The 18,923-nt window shown below is 44.1% G+C and overlaps 2 protein-coding genes across 5 annotated transcripts in view; one reads left to right on the top strand and one right to left on the bottom strand.

The window, feature by feature from the left end:
- Window positions 1–14,559, bottom strand: part of CASP8AP2 (caspase 8 associated protein 2) — a 77,206-nt gene extending 62,647 nt beyond the window's left edge. The window contains exons 1-4 of one of the 3 annotated variants that reach the window (XM_033936739.1): window positions 14,536–14,559; window positions 9,848–10,026; window positions 7,250–7,325; window positions 3,299–3,391 (exon numbers count right to left, since the gene is read on the bottom strand). In XM_033936739.1, the coding sequence (XP_033792630.1) occupies window positions 3,299–3,391; window positions 7,250–7,298 (142 nt within the window). In that variant the 5' untranslated portion in view covers window positions 7,299–7,325; window positions 9,848–10,026; window positions 14,536–14,559. Of the gene's footprint in view, window positions 1–3,298; window positions 3,392–7,249; window positions 7,326–9,847; window positions 10,027–13,436; window positions 13,585–14,535 lie in introns of those variants that run through there. The other 2 variants (XM_033936737.1, XM_033936738.1) reach the window with 2 other exon arrangements.
- The window catches only part of MDN1 (midasin AAA ATPase 1), a 943,760-nt gene continuing 938,424 nt past the window's right edge, over window positions 13,588–18,923 (top strand). The window contains exon 1 of one of the 2 annotated variants that reach the window (XM_033936734.1): window positions 13,588–13,835. In XM_033936734.1, the coding sequence (XP_033792625.1) occupies window positions 13,731–13,835 (105 nt within the window). In that variant the 5' untranslated portion in view covers window positions 13,588–13,730. The remainder of the gene's footprint in view (window positions 13,836–18,923) is intronic. The other variant, XM_033936735.1, reaches the window with a different exon arrangement.

Raw genomic sequence — 18,923 nt, 5'->3', positions numbered from 1 at the left:
GGATTACTAACCCTGGATGGGCTGCTAGTCATTGAATGACCTGGCCTATTACTGGCCATGGGGAAAACAAGTACAACAGCCCTTTCTCTGGTCAAGGTTGTACCAGAGTGTCTATGCCAGTGCTGCCGGGCTCAAATTTTTGGTTGAAAAACCAAGACACCTTTTTTTTTTTTGTTTAGTGGCTGCTGATGCCATCAGATCAAATGATGGATGCCCTCAGCTCCTGCCAATGCCGTCTAAGATCTTCTGGGACAAAAAACACTCTCCCAGGTTCAGAGTCTGCTGGATGACATAGTTGGCCTGCATAATGTACACTCCTGTTAAGTGTGCTGCTGAAAGCACTTGTAGGTGGACTTTTGCCCAACGAATCAACTGGGCCTCAACGGATCACTCTTTGACTATTGACTTACGCCACAGCTGTGGCATTCTCCGAGAAAACCATGACCGCTCTGCCTTTCAGTGTGTTCTCCAATGACCGAAGCACTAGACGAATGGCTCGCAGCTCCAGTCTATTGATGGACAGTTACTTCCCCCAGCCATAAAAACTGGCATCTCTCATCAGGATCACCCAAGAGGATATGCGGAGAGGCCAACGACTACGGCTGCAGTGACCAACGCAAACTCTGATGCACCTCCGCTGTCCATGTCAGTGGCATCTGGAGAATCTGTCTGCAGAGATCAGCGGGATAAGCCCTGGAGAGGGCATAGATGAGCTTTCGCCCAAGGGACCATCTCTATGGTTGATATTATCAACCCTAACACCTATAGAGGAGAGTGTGGTGCAGTGGTTAAAGCTACAGCCGCAGCACCCTGGGGTTGTGGGTTCAAAGCTCCTTGTGACCCTGGGCAAGTCTCTTAATCTCCCCATTGCTCCAGGTACATTAGATAGATTGTGAGCCCGCCAGGACAGACAGGGAAAAATGCTTGAGTACCTGAATAAACTCATGTAAACCATTCTGAGCTCTCCTGGGAGAACGGTATAGAAAAAAGTTAAATTAAAAAAAAAAAGATAGTGTCAATCCGAAGGGGTTGGCTTTGCCAGGATAGCCCCACTGTGGTTTCTGAATTTCAGTTTGTGTGGATCTGGAAGAAAAACCATGGCCTTCTACCATGCTGAAGTGGATCCCCAAGAACTCTAGGGATAGTGTTGGCTTCAGGTGGCTTTTCGAAAAATTGGTGATCTGATCAGTCAATAGTCCAAGAATGGCTGCACCTGGATCCCTGCCTTGAGCAGATTTGCCGCTAGAACTACCCTCACCTTGGTCAAGATGTGAGGTGCCATTATCAGACTGACTAGGAGCACTAAAGAATAGTATTACAGGAATTTCCAACACATTGAATCACAAGAATTTCCTGTGAACCAGAAATATGGGAATGTGCAAGTAAACCTCTATCAAATCCAGCGAGGCTAAAATTTCCCCCAGCACCACTGAAGTTATGACCAAATGCATGTTTTCCATCCGGAATAAGGGCACTATCAGTGCTGCATTGACCGACATCAGGTCCAGGACTGGCCTCCAGTTGTCTGATTTTTTGTTGTGCAGGATAAAGTATAGAATACCTGCCCAAGCCTGACTCCTTGGTTGATACGGGTTCTATGGCTTGAATATTCATAACCCGTCTTACCATCACTTGAATCTTGGCCACTTTCTCTGGCTGTCAGGCCAAAGAGTTCACAAAAAAGTCCAGTAGAGAATGAATGGATTCAAACTCATAGCCCTCTCGAATGATGCCCAGCACGCAGTAATCCAAGCAAATCCTCGCTCAGGCCTTCCAGTAAGCCTCCCTCTTATCCGCAGGAATTCGGTGATTGGTCTGGTGTCATTGGTAATTCTTTGAGGCTGCTGTTAGGTGGGAACCTGAGGGTTGAGCTCACTTGGAGCTTACAAACTTCTGTCGAGAGTCGTGAAACAATCTCTGAGCAAGAGACCCCGCTGAGGACTGACAGAAAGGGGTTTTTGGAGGTGGAGGACCCTAAACCAAGCCCCATAAACCCCCCAAACTGCAACTAAAGACACTCCCCGACGGCTCAAATTTCTGTTGGTGCTGTTTCTGCTTCAGAAACTGCAGCTGGGATATGGAGAAGACTTCTGCTTCAGACAAGCATGTAAAATTAGTCCATGTCTGATGTAAATTACTCTTTCAAATTTCTATTATGTGTGTAAAATGTGAGCAGCAATAGATAAAGGCGGATTAAAAATGTTTTAAATAAATAAATAAAATAATCCAGATGGTTGTTTCTTTGGGCTGCCAGTCAGACCCTGAGAGACCCTGATTAAATCCTCAGGACCGATAATGAGCCAAGCAGCCTCAGGTAATAACCAGGAGTGAGTGGTCCTGAGCCTTCCACAAGTGTTAAATGCAGGCAGGCTGGCTAGATAGGTGCCCTGTAAAAGGGTTGCCCTCCCAGCTACAGACTTCTGACTATAACAGTCTGTCTCTTCTCCCAGGCAGAGCTGCCCCAGTAATTCTGGGAACATATGCAGCAACGGAAAGTTTTAAAATCAGGATAAAACCGCCAGATAACAAACTGAAATCAGAGCAGATCAGAAATACACTTTCAGCCTCCATGTAGAAGGTAAAAACTGAGGAGACAGCACAACCCAATGAGGCAAGAGGCAGAGTCGAAAAATGTAGATGACTCCTTCTATACAAACTCATGAGCAGAAACATGATGGCAGATAAAGGCCAAATGGCCCATCCAGTCTGTCCATCCGCAGTAATCATTATCTCTTCCTCTAAGAGATCTCACGTGCCTATCTCAGGCTTTCTTGAATTCAGAGACAGTCTCTGTCTCCACCACCTCTTCCAGGAGACTGTTCCACGCATCTGGTTCAAGACTCACTGGTTCAAGATCCTGTGGGAGAAAGCTGAAGCCTCACCGAGTGGCATTAAAGGGGTGTGAATAGGGCTGCAAAGCCAAGCTCTGCACTCAAGCAGGTACAGACATTGGCTATGAACTTGGGAGATGCTATTTGGCTCAACTATACTGTGTGTCTATGGCGAGCAGAACAGGGAGCTAGGTCAGAGACAGGAGCACCACAGCAGACCTACCACCTGCTAGAAAGTAGAGAAAAATACTGGTTTGTTTCAGGGAGAACCACAGGGAGAACAAATGTCATCACTGGTAGAACTCACTTTTCTCTAACTTCATCTGCTGGTGGAACGGGATAACAACTGTTTGTTCAGAACTGTAGAGCTGACACTAAGAAAAAGCATTCTAACACATTAATAAATTAGAATACTGTACAAATAAGAGCCTGGAATGTTCAAAAACAGCGTTAAGTTAGCAGCTTACCACTTAAACTTGACAAGTTATCCAAGCCAGCATAAATATCCACCGAGTTACAATCATTGTTGGCCTTGTCCTCCTCATTTATATCAGAAGCAGCTGTAAAGAGACAGGAAATCAAATGCTTATACATTTCCATTTTGTGTAAAGCTCATTAACGATAAGGCAAATCTACTTATACATGTATTAGGCTTAGCCCTGTGATTTCACAACAGAAGAAAGCTGAGAAGGCGGTTCAGACATTGCTATGGAGTGGGAGGTGCCACCAACCCCCAAAATTGGCTTTTCATTCCTTCCCACCCCAAATCCAGACAATAGATCAGGCTCAGGCTAACCCAAACCCCTGCCTAATCCAATGTGGTGCAGTGCTATCCCTTTTTGTTTTTGCCCTTCAATCCTCATTGTGTCTCCTCCATGCTCCCCAAGCTGGCAGCAACTGACATTTAATTTATGTGGGGCCAGTCTTGCTTTAAAATTGTGATCTTCAATGCAAGACCTGGAAATCAATGGTAGCTACCCCTTGCATAACTCTTGTGCAATGTCCTCCTGGGTTTTTTTCTGCTACTTTCTGCCTCTCTACCCAAGCTCAAGACAAAAAAGGGAAGTTCATGCAGGACCCTGCTGAGACCCCCACGGATGCCTAACAGCCTGCGCTCAAGACCCTGCATCATAGTAGGTAAGCAATGCTACAAGGGGAACATCCCCGAGCTCCAAAAATGCTTCTGCAGGCTGGCCAACAGATACCACAGGGGGAGCTCTTAGCACCAAAATGAAGCAAAAAGATGACAAAAAGGCGGAAATAAACAACAAAAATAAAGAAATAAGCACAGCAGATCAGAATGACTCCTTCAAACTCGCATTCAGAAGGAGAAAACTGAAGGGGGCAGTAGAGCCCTCTGGTGAAGTAGGAGGGATTCAAAAACTGGAGTGGATTCCTACTGCATGGCTCGTAGGCACTAGGATATTACCTGGCTGTACAGAATAACACCTATTGCACTAGGGAGTAGATACTGAGGGTGGGGTTTTTTTTTTGGGGGGGGGCACTCTAAATTATAAGAGGATTATGGTGAGCTGAATAAATATCTCCGCTATTAAATGTACAGGCTCTTGCATTGTAAATCTGCATTGTTCTTCGCTGTATAAACACCCATGCTGAATATGTACAGTCCCCTGCATTGTAAACTGCGCTCAACTGCATATTACATTCCCTTGCATTGTATCTTCGCTGTGTATGTACAGTCTCTCTTACATTGTAAACCGCTCTGAACTGTTTGTGGTATTGCGGTATACAAAAATAAAGTTATTATTATTATTATATGTGACACCCTTCATGTGAAGTTCACAGCAATGTCCTCTAAAATGCCCCACTGCTCTCTTGGGATGTGTGGGTGGCCACTCCATTACAAAGTTGGCCCCTACCATGACCAAATGGCCTTATTCTAGACATTTGGAACTTGGGCAAAATTTTATATGAAATAGGGTATAACTTTGGACATTTTGGCGGCCTAGATATCCAAGTAGATAATTTTAAAAACAAATATATATATATATTTATATATAGATTTGGATGTCTAGTGGTTCAAGTTTCAAAAATAGCTGTTTTTGTGCCTTCGACTTTGGACATTTTGCAGAAAACGTCCAAGTCAGACTATAGACATTTAAAAAAAAAAAAAAAATGACCCTCATAGAGACTTAATCTTGAAGTGTATTTTATTGCTAATTTAAAAGGTAGATAAAAGTGGAGAATGTAATATTGTATATCAAGTGTGGTAGGTGAACTGTCACTTTTGCTTGCTTTTTTGCACACCTAACAATCCCCCAAATATTTCTTTTTAGAGATGCAACTGGGAGCAGAGGTCTCAAATGATACCAATCAGGAGAACCAATGAATGACAAAATGCTTATTTGAAAGCATCTCTTTTCTCACAAGGAGGCTCCCTTTTCCACTTAAGCTTTTCATATATTTCAAACAGAAACTTATGGCAGTTTATTTTTGAACTGCAACACCACACAGCAGAGGGAGAAAAATGTAAGTGTGAGTTGGGAAATTCACTGTATGACCCAATTATACCTTGTATAGTTTGATTCACAGTGATCATTAATATACCGCCCTTTAATGAAGCTGAATTAGGCTTTTTTTTTTATCGCCAGCCGCAGCGGTATTAGCTCTGACGCTCATAGAATTCCTATGAGTGTCAGAGCTAATACCAGCGCGGCCAGAAATTAAAAAAAAAGCCTAATGCAGCTTCGTAAAAGGGGTGGATAGTTAATATTTTTTTCATTTAAAATTTAATTTCATTCTTGAAGACAAGGTTCTTATTTAATTTCTGAGCACTTTATATTATGCACCTAGGCAAAGTGTAAACTGTAATTATCATTCTCAGAACCTAAAGCAGCTTCACTGGATACCTGTTACATTCTCTATTTTTCCTACTTGATATTTCCTTTCCCTTGCATTTATATACAGTGGTACCTCGGAATCCGAACTTAATCTGTTCCAGAACTCCGTTTGAGTTCCAAGACAATTTTTCCCATTGAAAATAATAGAAACTGGATCAATCCGTTCCTTGGTCCACTGCTTTTATTTTCCGCTGGACACATGGCTAATATAGATGGCCTGAGGGTTGTGCAGGAACAATGCGCTGTGGTATAGACAGCAAGATCGGACACCCCAATCAGCGTAGGCAGCAAGATCGGCAATGGCAACTGCAAGCGGTGCTCAGCCCAAAGCTTCCCTCTGACGCGAACCGCCCAGGCAGAAACACGAAGCTGCGTCAGAGGGGAAGTTTTGGGCTGAGCAATGCTTGCACTTCCCGTACGTTCGGATTCCAAAGCAGCGTTTGGATTCCGGGGCAAAATTTAATTAAAAAAATAGTTTGGATTCCAAGTTGTTCGAGATCTGGGGCATTCGGATTCCGAGGTACCACTGTATATTAAAAAAAAAAAACAGCTTCAAACAGTTGTAAACAACATTGTATAGATTTTCAAATCTTTTCATTCATTTACCACACTATAGAATGTGAACTTAAAAGGCTGAGATAAGTGAAAATTTTACATTTTAATTTAAAATACTAACAATGCTCTTTATTCACTACCGACTCCATTGGCTGTGTGGTAAATGAAAGGATTTGAAAATCTATAGAACTGGTTTTATATAATCTATAAATAAAAGGAGAATGAAAGGCAAGGTGAAAAGAAACTGAATAATGAATACAATAACGGGAAGATTTTATGCCAATGATTAGAGTGGGAGCATGAAAAAGCTTCTCATTTGAGGAGATATGTAGCTTTGAAGGTCCGAGGCTTTTCCTATCTCATAAGTTACAGCTCGCTAGTATAGTGGTATATTTTTTGCTTTTGTATAACTGTTTATTTGACCACTATATAATTTTGTTTGTGGTAGAGCAAAATGGCATTGGAACATCTGACAAGACTTATGCCAACAAAATAAAAGTAAGACAACCGACAAAGCAGTAGGGCTATTTATTTATTCATTCAATTTTCTATACTGTTCTCCCAGAAGAGCTTAGAACAGTTTACATGAATTTATTCAGGTACTCAAGCATTTTTCCCTGTCCGGCCTGGTGGGCTCACAATCTATCTAATGTACCTGGGGCAATGGGGGGATTAAGTGACTTGCCCAGGGTCACAAGGAGCAGCATGGGTTTGAACCCACAACCCTAGAGTACTGAGGCTATAGCTTTAACCACTGCGCCACACTCTCCCCTATCCACAGAAATCCTAATGCACATCCAGAAACTTTTTTCAAGACAACTATGACGAAATCAGCAACCCACCCCCAAAAAAACCCCCAACCCATCTAACAACCTTAAAGAAAATGAAGTCACATGACCAAAGAATCTAGTGTAGGCAAAATAAGAACCATGCCGTAGCTCATCTTCCCCAAAAATAAGTATGAGTACATTGCTTGAATTCTTGCCTCAAAATGTTCCTTACCATAAAGGTCAGTGAAGAAAGTCACACCGTCACCATTGTTTGCTGCCATAATTTCTTCTCTCTACAGATTCTCCATCTGTGGGTTGGGGAGAAAAAAAAAAAAAAAGAGACATTTTGGACATATAGTCAAATCATCATCAGTTTTAATGAAGCGCTCCTATTTTAGAGCAAATCAGAGAAAATCATTTAGGGCTCGTTTCACCCTGGGAGATTTTGGACCTCAACTGAGTGATCAGCACAGAAACAATGAATCTTTCCCTAAGTATATACAATCTTCAAGACTTTTGCAGGTATAGTAATATAGTCGATGACGGCAAAGACCTGAATGGTCCATCCAGCCTGCCCAACCTGATTCAATCTAAAAAAAAATGTTCTTCTTAGCTATGCCTGAGACTGTGCTTAGGTTCCAGCTACTGAAGTCTCTGTCAAAGCTCACTCCAGCCTATCTACACTATCCCAGCCATTGACGCCCTCCCTAGCTCATCCTCAACCAAACGGCCATATACAGACACAGACTGTGCAAGTCTGCCCAGTTCTGGCCTTAGTTCTTCACTATTTACTATGATTTTCTGATTCTAGATCCTCTGTGTTCATCCCACGTTTTTTGAACTTTGTACACATACTCTTTTGAAATGATTAGAAACTCATTTCAAAGATGCAACATAAAAATGTTCAAAGATGAAGTCTACTCCTACTCTCCATCATCAGACTCTTCTCTGCTTCTAATGCTGCACACATAGGGGTAATTCTCTACAGCTTGCCTAAAATAGGACTGGCATGACGTGAGCTAAACACAAAGCGGGGCATAATCGAAAGGGACGTCTAAGTCCGTTTACATCCATATCGCAAGTCGTCCAAAGTTAAAAAGAGTCCAAGACACATTTTTGAAAGATACGTCCAACTTTTTTTTAGTTTTGAAAATCATCTAATTATACGTCCTGTCGATCTGATTATCCAAGCTGCTAAATCGTCCATCTTTATACCACATTTCCGTCCAACTTTCCGTCCAAGTCCAAAACACCTAGAAAAAGCCCTGTTGGACGTGGGAGGGGTCTGCAAAGTGATGGACTGAACACCCAGACATGCCACCTAAATAGTGGGGTACCTTACAGAGCACTGCTGTGAACTTCACAAAAAGGGTGCTATGTCTTCTCCTCACTACAGCTCCCTTATAGGTCATGATGAGCCCCCCAAACCACCTCCAGAATCCTCTAGACCTACTTATCTATCACCCCAATAGCCCTTATGGCTGCAGGAGCCACTTATATGCCAGTGCAAAAGGATTTTGGGGGTGTATAGGGAAGTGCACATGTTTCAGTATCAATGCAGTGATTACAGGGGCTCATGGATATGGATCCTCCTCTCTATGGGTCCCTAACCCACCCCCAAGATGACTTAAGCTACCTCTGGGCTGGACGACTAGGCCTTCCAATGCCAGGCGGCCAGGTGATGGTCTGCAGGCTGAAATTTATAGTTGTGAATAAAATTTTGATGGGGGTGGGGGGGTTGGTGATCACTGGGGTAGTGTGTGGGGGTCTGTGTTATGTGTTTGCAGTGCTTATCTGGTGACTTTAGGTGGGTTTTTGTGACTTAGACCATGTTTTACAGGTCTAAGTCACAACTTCCAAGTTCCGTCTAGGCTCTGTTGTTAAACTTTCGGTTATACGTGCTGTACGACTAAGCCTAAGCCGGCCCACGTCCCGCCCAACTCTCGCCCTCGACACGCCTCCTGAAAAGCCCCGTTTAGCTTTGGACGTTGAGCGGCACTATGAAGGCCTAGGTCATTTTTAAATACGTCCAAAACCCGGTTGTATTATTAGCGCTTGGACGTTTTTGAGAAATGTTTGTCCAAGTGCCGACTTAGGCTGGTTTTTGGACGTTTTTCTCTTTCGATTATGAGCCCCAAATTCTATATTGGCAACTGCATGCATGCATAATTGCCATTATAGAATACTAGCTTAAGTTCGCAGTTTTGCACCTAACATCAGGTGTAAGGACTTATACTAGTTAAATAGCTGGTGTAAAATGCAAATAAATCCAGAAGAAAAGGAGCAAACTAAATCTCATGGGAGTCACAGATGAACAATAAAGCAGTGGTTCACTGTTCATGGTGTAAAATGCTTACACCTAATGGTAGGCAGTTTGTCGTATAACTGCAAGCATTCTCTAAGATGTGCACGAGTGCCAAGGCACACCCCTGACCTTCTCATGCCACTCCTTGCAGTTGTGCTCTATGGAAATTAGAATACCAACCAAGGCAGTTATGCACATAACTGCATATTAGTGCTAATCAGCATGGATTATTATCAGTTATACCCAATTGGTTGTTAAAGCCAATCAGTATTTAATTGTTCAATTAAGTTACATGAATAACTGATCTTATAACTTGAGCGCACAACTTTGCACACCAAGCACCATGTTGGGTGAATTTATAGAACAAAGGGGATAAGGTTTTACTACCCATCTAGATAACTCTGTTTTACGCGCCAAATTAAAACCTCTACTTGGATATGTTCTCTGCTCAGAGTAGAATTAAGTTTGGGAGGCTTCTGGTGCCTACAATGCTCCCATTCTTTCTTATAGTAGGAATAAATGTACCATGTCTTTCTTTCTTTCTCCATCCATTCATCCATCAAAAAAATCATAGGAGTCAGCCTGTGGCATACTAAAGGATTTTTTGGACTTCATCTGGTTTCAGTGAAGAGGAATCAAAATCTTAAGAAAGAATTTGGAATACAGTTTCATTTCATCTCCAGTCCTGTGGCTCTCAAACAGATCTAGTTTCCAAAATAAAACATGAAAATTAGCCTGTATCCTAGGCTAAAAAGTATACATAAATATATTTCAAGATTCATCATTCTGGATAGCCTAATATACAGAACTGTATATGAGACACAATTTTTTAACCTGATAAGAACTGAACTAGATAAGCTCAGAATAAACATTACCCCAAAATTCATGCAACATTTCTTTTCTTTACATTACACATTCTTTAGTACCACTGCACAAATAATCCAAGAACAATAGATACACTTTCAAAACCCATCATAACTTATCAAGCAAAAACATGTTCCTGTCCAAAGAAAAAGAAAGCAGTACGATGGTTTTATTATTTCCTCCCCTTCCCATCTTTCTAATAAGAGATAGGGTAGGAGTCTACCTTAACGTATCACAACCCTCTCATACTTAAATGCTGTTCCATTGTTTCTACAGAACAAGCCTGAAAATTCCCCTCCATCCCCTCCCCCAAACACAATAATCCAAAAGATAAATGAGTCAAGAGCTAATCTAAACGAGAAAGAATTCTGTACCAATCTACCCCTGGATGGGGCAAATCTTGATGCCTCAGAGATGTCAGTCTCTTCATATCCACACTAAGGGCTCCTTTTACGAAGGTGCGCTAGCGGTTTTATTGCAAGCACTGGATTAGCGGGAGGAGGTGGTAGTGGCTAGTGCACGCAGCATTTAGCGCGTGCTTTTCCGCGCGTTAAGCCCCTAGCACACCTTCGTAAAAGGAGTCCTAAGAGTCTTCTGAAGGCATTGTATCCAAACAAGCAGTAGTGGAAAAATAAGTTGTTTCTAGTGTTGGGCGATAACACACCTGGCAGCAGCAAAACCCAATGGATTACTTTCTGTTGCCACTTCATACCCTAATCATTACAGAGCTCTAACAGACAAATTTGGGGTGTCATGGCAATGGAATCCCTTGTTATTTTAGACATTTGTACCCCCACTTGTAACCAATATTGTTGTAGTAAAGCACAAGACCACCAAATATGCAAAAACGTCCCCTGCCAACAACACACATCCAACACTAATGGAAACATTTTCTTTAAACGTACATGAGTATAGTACCATTAAATTACTATTTTATGTGCATTTTCTTGCACTAAAACACAGAGGATTTTTAAATTTATAAACAAACCTTGGACCATCCCTGCGCAGTGAAAGCATAACCCAGATCTTTTTTCTAATTTGTCATAAATAGAGGTTAACAACATCAAGGCCCCTAATATATTTATAGAGCAGAGAGAGGGGTCTAGGCACCTTTCCCAGGCCACACCACATATTTTCCCAATGCTCTATGGGTACTGAATTCACCAACAGCCACTCCTTGGAGGAAAAACACAGTTACTTACCTGTAACAGGTATTATCCGAGGACAGCAGACATATATCCTCACATGTGGGTGATGTCATCCACAGAGCCTGATATGGACAGTGCATACTGTCACTTTAAAAATATTCAAAAACGTTGCTTCAAATGTGTTGATGGTGTGGACGCATGAGACAACACCAAGATATGCCTGGAGGGAGGATTCTTATACTTTTTAGCTTTTATGTATAACTCTCCTGATGAAGGTTGTGAAAGTGAGGATATTGTGTGAGGAGTAGACGTCACTGGTAGTGGGACCAACATCAAGGCCTGAAGTTGCACACTGGTGTCCAAAGCAGCAGACATAGCTGGTGTTCCCGATGTCAAACCGAAAAGTTTATTAAACTGGGAGTTAGCGAGCTCTAAGGGACTGCTTCTGTAAAGTATAGCAGCATGTGCAAGAATTCTGTTGATCTTGGGGACCAAGGCACAGAAGTAATAAATTGTGATCAGTGACAGATATAAGAACAGCTTTACTGGGTCAGACCAATGGTCCATCTAGCATAGTAGCCTGTCCTCACGGTGGCCAATTCAGGTTACTAGTACCTGGCAAAAACCCAAAGAGTAACAACATTCCATGCTTCCATGGTCTGGTTACACCACTCAAATCCACTCAAGAGCCTTGGACATGGAGGGAAAACACTGCCGCAGAAGATCGAAGGACCCAATGGTCCCTGGGAGGTTGAGTGAAAATCAACCTGAGAAAGGCTCAGGCATGGGGCCGAAGGTCCAAATTGAAAACAAAGAAAATACCAAGAAAATGAAAATACTGAAGAAATACAGAAACGGGAAGGCAAAAAAAAGTGGAAAAATCTGACACACTTGAAGAAATTACAAAAAACACAGCTTCTTAGCTCTATAGAAAACTAAGAACTGATGGTCCCGCGAGCTATTAGGTGGGAAGGCACTGGCACATGCACGGGCAGTCTCGACTTTGAATATTTTTAAAGTGACAGCACACTTTAACACTTTCGGTACCAGGCTCCGTGGAAGACATCACACACTTGTGAGAATATGCTGCCTGCTTTGTCCTAAGTTAAAAAAGTGCTTCAGCTGAAGGATAATAGTCTAACTCATTAAAATGATCTATCTTGCAACATCTGAAAATCCCCCAATATCCACCCCATCTAAGCAGTGTTTAAAACTACTTAGTCAGCCCATCACTTGAAAATCGGATGGGCATGTCCTACCAAGAATGAAGGTTCACTACAAATTCCAGACAATGTAGAGACCTTCCCGTCGTCTCCGCAGAGAACCTCAAAGTTGTAGTAAATGCTTCATAAAGGGATTGTCCAAATGACCTTCAATTACTTTCTGCTGTCGAGAAGTCCATAACGGACGTGAGAGTTGCACCCAGGAATATTGCCTCCATTCCAAAGAGGTGCTAGATTTATCTTTCCCAGACTCTCAGAAAATGAGATTATGTACTTAAGCTCTTTTTGAGTAGATGGGTGAGATATTCTAGACAATAGGATTATTTCCCCATACTCTGCAGAAGGCATCCACTCCAGATCTTGTACTGTAACTATGGCAAATTTAACCTGTAAATTGTCTATGTTATAGAAATAATTGATATGTGTGTCAAGTTAGGATAAAACTTGTTTTGGAAAACTTGCACTGTAAGGATAACTATGGCAAATTGTAACCTGTATATTGGTATTAGAACCCTAGTATGTGCCAAGTTAGGATAAAAACTTGTATGTAGTACTTGCACTGCAGTTAAGGCAAATCGTAACCTGTTAACTGTATATTATGTATATTTAACCTGTAACCCGTTCTGAGCTGCGGGGAGAAAATTAAAAAAATAAGCGAGTCAAGCAGAGCTAAATATACGGCCCCCCTTGTAGAAAGACGCAGTAGCGATTCTCCTGCAGCAGATGCACCGAAACCCACATGGACAATGGGCTCCGGTACATCTGGCACGGGGGGGGGGGGAGGATCCCTACCGCGGCTCTGTGAAAAGAGCCCACAGTTTCGTTTTGCTTTTCATTCCACGACCGCAGAATCCGGACCGCTTCCACTCCTAGCCTTACCTTCGGTCTCTTGAAGAAGTGGCGGGACTTCTGCTCGCGCATGCGCCCTGCGATCATTTCACCCCTTCGCTCCCGCGTCGCGTTCTAATGACTCGACCAGTCGGAAGTTGCGAAGCGGCGGCCGCGTAGGTCGCGAGAGCGCGTAGGTGCCCACGTGCGGCTGTGCGCGTTGGAGCGGTTACTTTCCGCCACTTTAAGGCTGCCTGGACGGGAGAGAGCTGAGGCTTCCCGCCGCTTCTTTTTTATAATTTTTTTCTCCCTCAATTATCTTGCCGGGTCTGGCGCACGGTCGCCATGGAGAACTTTGAGTTCAGTCTGTCGGCGCTGAAGAGCCTCGTTCCAGAGAGTGAGACGAGCAGCGGCAGCGCGAGCGAGCTCAGCCGACTCCTTCCCCGGCAGGTGAGTATGCTGCCGAGGGGGGGGGGGGGGAGAGAGAGAGTAGCCGGCGGCGGTGTGAACAGCGGCTTCCTCGTGTGCTTAACGTGCAGGCCCTCGTAGAGGCCGTCCAGTTTGGTGGGGGATGCCCCGCGATAGTGTGTGTGAGGATTCTGGGATGGAGTGGGGGGTGGGGGACTCGACTCTGCTACAGTATTTGGATTCCTTTAAGCGGAATCTCACGGGAAGCGTGACCATATTTTATTTGTTGCGGAACAGATGTTTTTAACGAGAAACGTTTGGGCACGAAAACAGGCTGTAAATTGTATGTGCACCACTTTTTTTTTTTTTTTTAAATCAAGCTGCTTTTGAAATATACACGATAAAATGATATATGTTTTTTTGAGCAAGAAAAAAAAAATATAATTTATAGTCCACAAAATCCTTTGGAAGACGAATCGAAAAGAAACGTAAACGCCTCACAACATGTAAACTAAATGGCCTGGAATAAATTGGAGTCTAGGGCCCCCATGCTCGTAAGCTTACTTCATTCTCTGATGCCCAAAAGGGTTCTCAGGATTGGGGTTTTTTTAACCTGATCAAACCTAGCGGAATAATGTGCAAAAACTGAAAATTCTGTGTACAATATTTCAAGTATCTGCAAAGTTTATCTGTAGTGTTTTCCATAGAATTCTCTACCCCGAAACCAGAAATTCCTTCCTACCTTTTCCTTTCTCAGGTTCCAGCCTTCTCTGTTCCCTCTCTCACTCCAACTGCAGTTCTGTCTCCCTCTAAACCCCACCCCTCTTACACTTGCAACCTGAATACCCTCCTTGGCTCCTATAGTCTGGCATCTCTCTTTCTCTCTCCACTGGCTAAGAATCTCTTCTTTTTCCATCCCCTTTCTGGTCTTGGTCACTCTCTATTCCTCTCTCTACCAACCTCCACCCCCACTTGTGGGTCCAGTATCCATGTTCCTTCACCCCACCACCACTTCTCACACACACTGAATCCCTTCCCTATTCCCTATGGTCTGGTATCTCTATCTCTCTCCCTCTCTATGGTCAAGCATCTCTTCCTTCTCACCCCCACTCTCTGGCCTCAGTTTCCTTCTCACCCCTTTTCCCCTCTACTTATGGGTCTAGCATCCATGATCCCTCCTCTCTCTTCCTGCAGATCTAGCTTCTATGTTCTCTCCTCCTCCTTAACTTTCAGTCCAGGATCCATGTCCCTCCTCTCCCTTCCCTAAGATTAGATATACCTGTGGGCCTCCCAGAACAACAGTAGCGGTAGCTGGCCAGCAGAAGCAGTGCTGTGAACAGGCTGCTTGTGGCTGGCTCCGCCAGGGCCTTCCCTCTGCTGCTTCATCTACAGCAGTTTATCGCAAATTGTATACCGCGGCACACTTGTGTGTCCTGGAGGATTCCAGGTGTGCTCCGAGATGCCGGCGAGGAGGAGAGGTGCCAGCTGACTGCATACAGGATGTGCCTTTCATGGCAAGAGGCATGTCCTGTAGTCAATGTCTGTCCCTCTTCTCGCTGGCGTTTCTGCTCCTTCTAATTTCTTCTGAGGCATAACCCCCCCCCCCAGGTAATAGGAGGCTCAGGGCCGTGGCTGGAGGACACATAAGTGCAGACATAGACGTAATGATGTCACGCATATGTGTTATGCATCGCGTTGACGTCTGCATATTTCTGGGTACCCTCCAGCTGCAGCCCTGAGATTAGTGTGCCACGGAAGTGATGTGTAAGTCGGAAGAACCTGATGGGGCCGGCCACAAGCAGCCTGTTCTCAGCACTGCCTCTTCTTTGGCTGACTGCTGCTGCTGCTGCTTCCTTGGGAGGTCCACAGGTATATTAGGGGGTGGAGGTTGGAATCAGTCGGAAGGAGAGAGGCCAGACCCGTATGGGGGATGATGAAGAAGGGATAGGATAGTGGCAGAAGGTCTGCGCCAAATTCTACACAGTATGTGCAGAATTCTACGTGGATGGGAAATGCTCTGCTGTGCTGAATTCTGCCAGGACTACTCTAATGCACAGAAAGGAATGCCAACTCTTTACCCGTGCAAACCTTTCTGGCAAGTCTGGAGCTTCAGCAGGAACATTTTGCTTGAATTTAGGAGCTATTTGTGCATGTGTGTCCTGCACCTAATGGTGGGACACACATGCACAACAGCTGTGTCCAAAATTGCACTGGAAAAAAGATTTCTGAACTTCAGCCAAAGCCTCTTTGCTATGGCAGTAGCTGAAAAGAAGTGTGTTTTTATTTTCCTTTGGCTGCTGCTTGCTTCAGTTAGGTGCTTCGGCGATCACACCCCTGCACTCTGTTGGGCCTGTGCAGAAGAACTGCGCCTTTCACTCAGCTCTTGTTTGGAGGCATCGGGCATAGTTCCTCCCCCTTTCACCTCAGTACTTGGCACAAACAGCTATTCATGTTGAGCATCACCTGGAAAATGAAAGTAACTCCCAACCCAGTGTTTTGTACATCTGGCTCTAGGAGTTAAGTACTTAAAAATACCTTTTGCTTCCAGAAAAAATTTCAACTGCTTATTTTGAAAACAACGGAAACAGGAACTGGAAGGCGGCTTCTAAACACCAAACTTTCTGATTCATATAGAGAAAATCATTTCTGCTACTCTGGGCTTCAGGTCAACCAACTTTTGGCTTCTGTGCCAAACTCGAGTGCAAAAGTCACCACAGGAGTGGTCCTTTCCATTATTATTTTCCAAAAAGTTTGTTAAGTTAATTTCAACTCCAGGCATCTCAGTTTCCTTTGGTGTAGAGCTAGCTGGCTTAGCTTTAATGGTCAAATATTGTGCTCTCACTATTGGTGGTAGGTTTTCTCCAGGCAAAAGCATAATTTCATGCATATACAGTGTTCCTCCAGTGTTCTCTGGAACGGAACCCCTGCGAATCTCGAAAAACTGCGAATACGGTTTTGCATGGGGGAGCCTTAAGAGGGCAGAGGGAGAGGGCAGCCGGAGTGCTGCGAGTGCAGGAAATCACTCGCAGTTTGCTCTGACCGCTTCTTTCTGCACGAAGTCGGGCCTTATCCAATCGGGAGCTGCGTGTCAAAGCAGTTCCTCATTGGATAAGGCCCGACTTCATGCAGGAAGAGGCGGTCGGAGTGAACCGCGAGTGATTTCCTGTACTTGCAGCGCTCCGACTACTTCCTCCTGCCTCTTCCTCTGCCCTCTCCTTGTTGGCGGTTCGCGGTCCGAAAATACCACGAATGACCGGGACCGCGAACCACTGACCGAACAACCGGGGGAACACTGTATTTACGGACCATTTCAATAGCTGAGATTACTGGTGACCTTGGAAAATTTAAAATTTGCAAATTATTTTTTTCTTTGATAATTTTCAATATACTCTATTTTTTTTGAATGACAGATCTCTCTTTAACTATTTCTACTTGAAGATCATTCACCTGAGAAATCTGCCTCTCATGGTTCTGAAGAGTCTCACCATATTCCTTCAGGATTTCCCCAAGGTGTTCCACTTCAGCACTGATACTACCACAATCCTTCCTTAAAACTTCAACTGCTTTTTTAAGGTTGGAGTCCATTACTTCTATTGTCCTCCAGATATCTTCTAATTTGATGACAGCTGGTTTTTCCAACCTTCCAAAAGATGATGGTATTTCTTCCCCAGGTTTTCCTTCTCCAATCTCTGTATTGGAGATCGTTGTTAGATCTCAGGCTTGCACTTTGACCCGACGGGGTCCCCTGCCACTCTACCAGGGTTCCACACTTCCGTTTCCACTTCCAGGGACATCAGTGTTGCTTACAGCATAAGGCTGGAACCTCCAGGCTGGATAGGTGGCTGTCTCACTTTAGGGCTAAACGAAGCCCCTTCGACACTAAGAACCTCTGTTGAAAACAAAACTTCTCCTTAAGCTGGCTGTGCCATCTGGGTTGCGCGCCAGACCAAGCCCTCCAAAGTCGTCTGAACTAACTCACTCAAAGTTGCGGTTGCTGGAGGTACTGACTGCAAGGATCCTTTCCTCTTTCCCATCGCGAAAGAAGTTTGGAGTTTGGTCAGTTCTAGAGGAGCTTAGTGGCGCAGCTCAACGTGCACGTCTGCTCCCAACGCCATCTTGACTACCCATCTTCCACCATTCTCTGTTTTAAAAGCATTTCCATTAATTTGCTTACCACGAACTTACCGGCCTGTAATTCCCTACTTTTCATTACTTCCACTTTTGTGGAGAGGGATGTTCAAATGTACTCGCTCTTCAGCTCCTCAGTATCTCGTCTCTCTTGTTACTCCCTAACCCCCCTCCCCTCCGGGACCTCCATTCTTCAGACAAGTCCCTCCTGTTGGTACCCTTCTCCTCTACTTCCAGCTCCCGTCTCTGTCCCTTCTACCTTTCTGCGCCACATGCCTGGAACATTACATCAGGCTGTGCTCCTGGTGGTATTCAGATCCAGGCTGAACGCCCACTTATTTGAAACTGCATTTAAATCCTAACCCTACCAACATTTGTCTATCATCCCCTCTGTAGTTCCCTACCGCCTCTTCAGACCCCTCTAATTCCCTTCAAGAGTGCTACCTTCAGACTCTCCTTTGTCCTATATGATTCCATCTCATCAGCCCCACTTCTAATTCCCTACATGAGCACTGTTCTGACTCCCTTTTACCCTTTGTGTTTGTCATTAGACTGTAAGTTCCTCTTGAGTAGGGATCGTCTCATGCACAATATACAGTGCTGCATGCTCCTGGTAGTGGTATAGAAACAATAAATTGTTGTTCTTGGTAATAGTGAGGGCAGGAGCAATCCCAACCTGTTTCCCGCTCTGGTTCTTGCATCAAAATGGCTGCTGTAACCTCCAGCAACAGTCCTGTAAGACTGCTGCTGAAAGTCATAGGCAGCCATTTTGAGATTGGAGCTTGCATGGACAGGAGTGATTGGGGATTGCTCCTGCCCCCACTAGCCCTTGTCTAGAAGGGGGTCTGCTGCTGATGGATAGGTCTGGGAGGGGGGAGCTCTTCCTGGTCTCTGAGAAAGGGAATGTGTGCTGTTTGTTTGGGGAGGGGCTAGTTTTGTGTTAGATTTTTGGCCTGCAGATTTAGTTTCTATTGAAAATTCTGGTTTTGCTCCTGCTCTAGA

Source organism: Geotrypetes seraphini, chromosome 3, assembly GCF_902459505.1.
Source record: "Geotrypetes seraphini chromosome 3, aGeoSer1.1, whole genome shotgun sequence".
Lineage (NCBI taxonomy): Eukaryota > Metazoa > Chordata > Amphibia > Gymnophiona > Dermophiidae > Geotrypetes > Geotrypetes seraphini.
The sequence above is the reverse complement of the archived record's forward strand: the minus strand, read 5'-3'. Positions and strand labels throughout refer to the sequence as shown.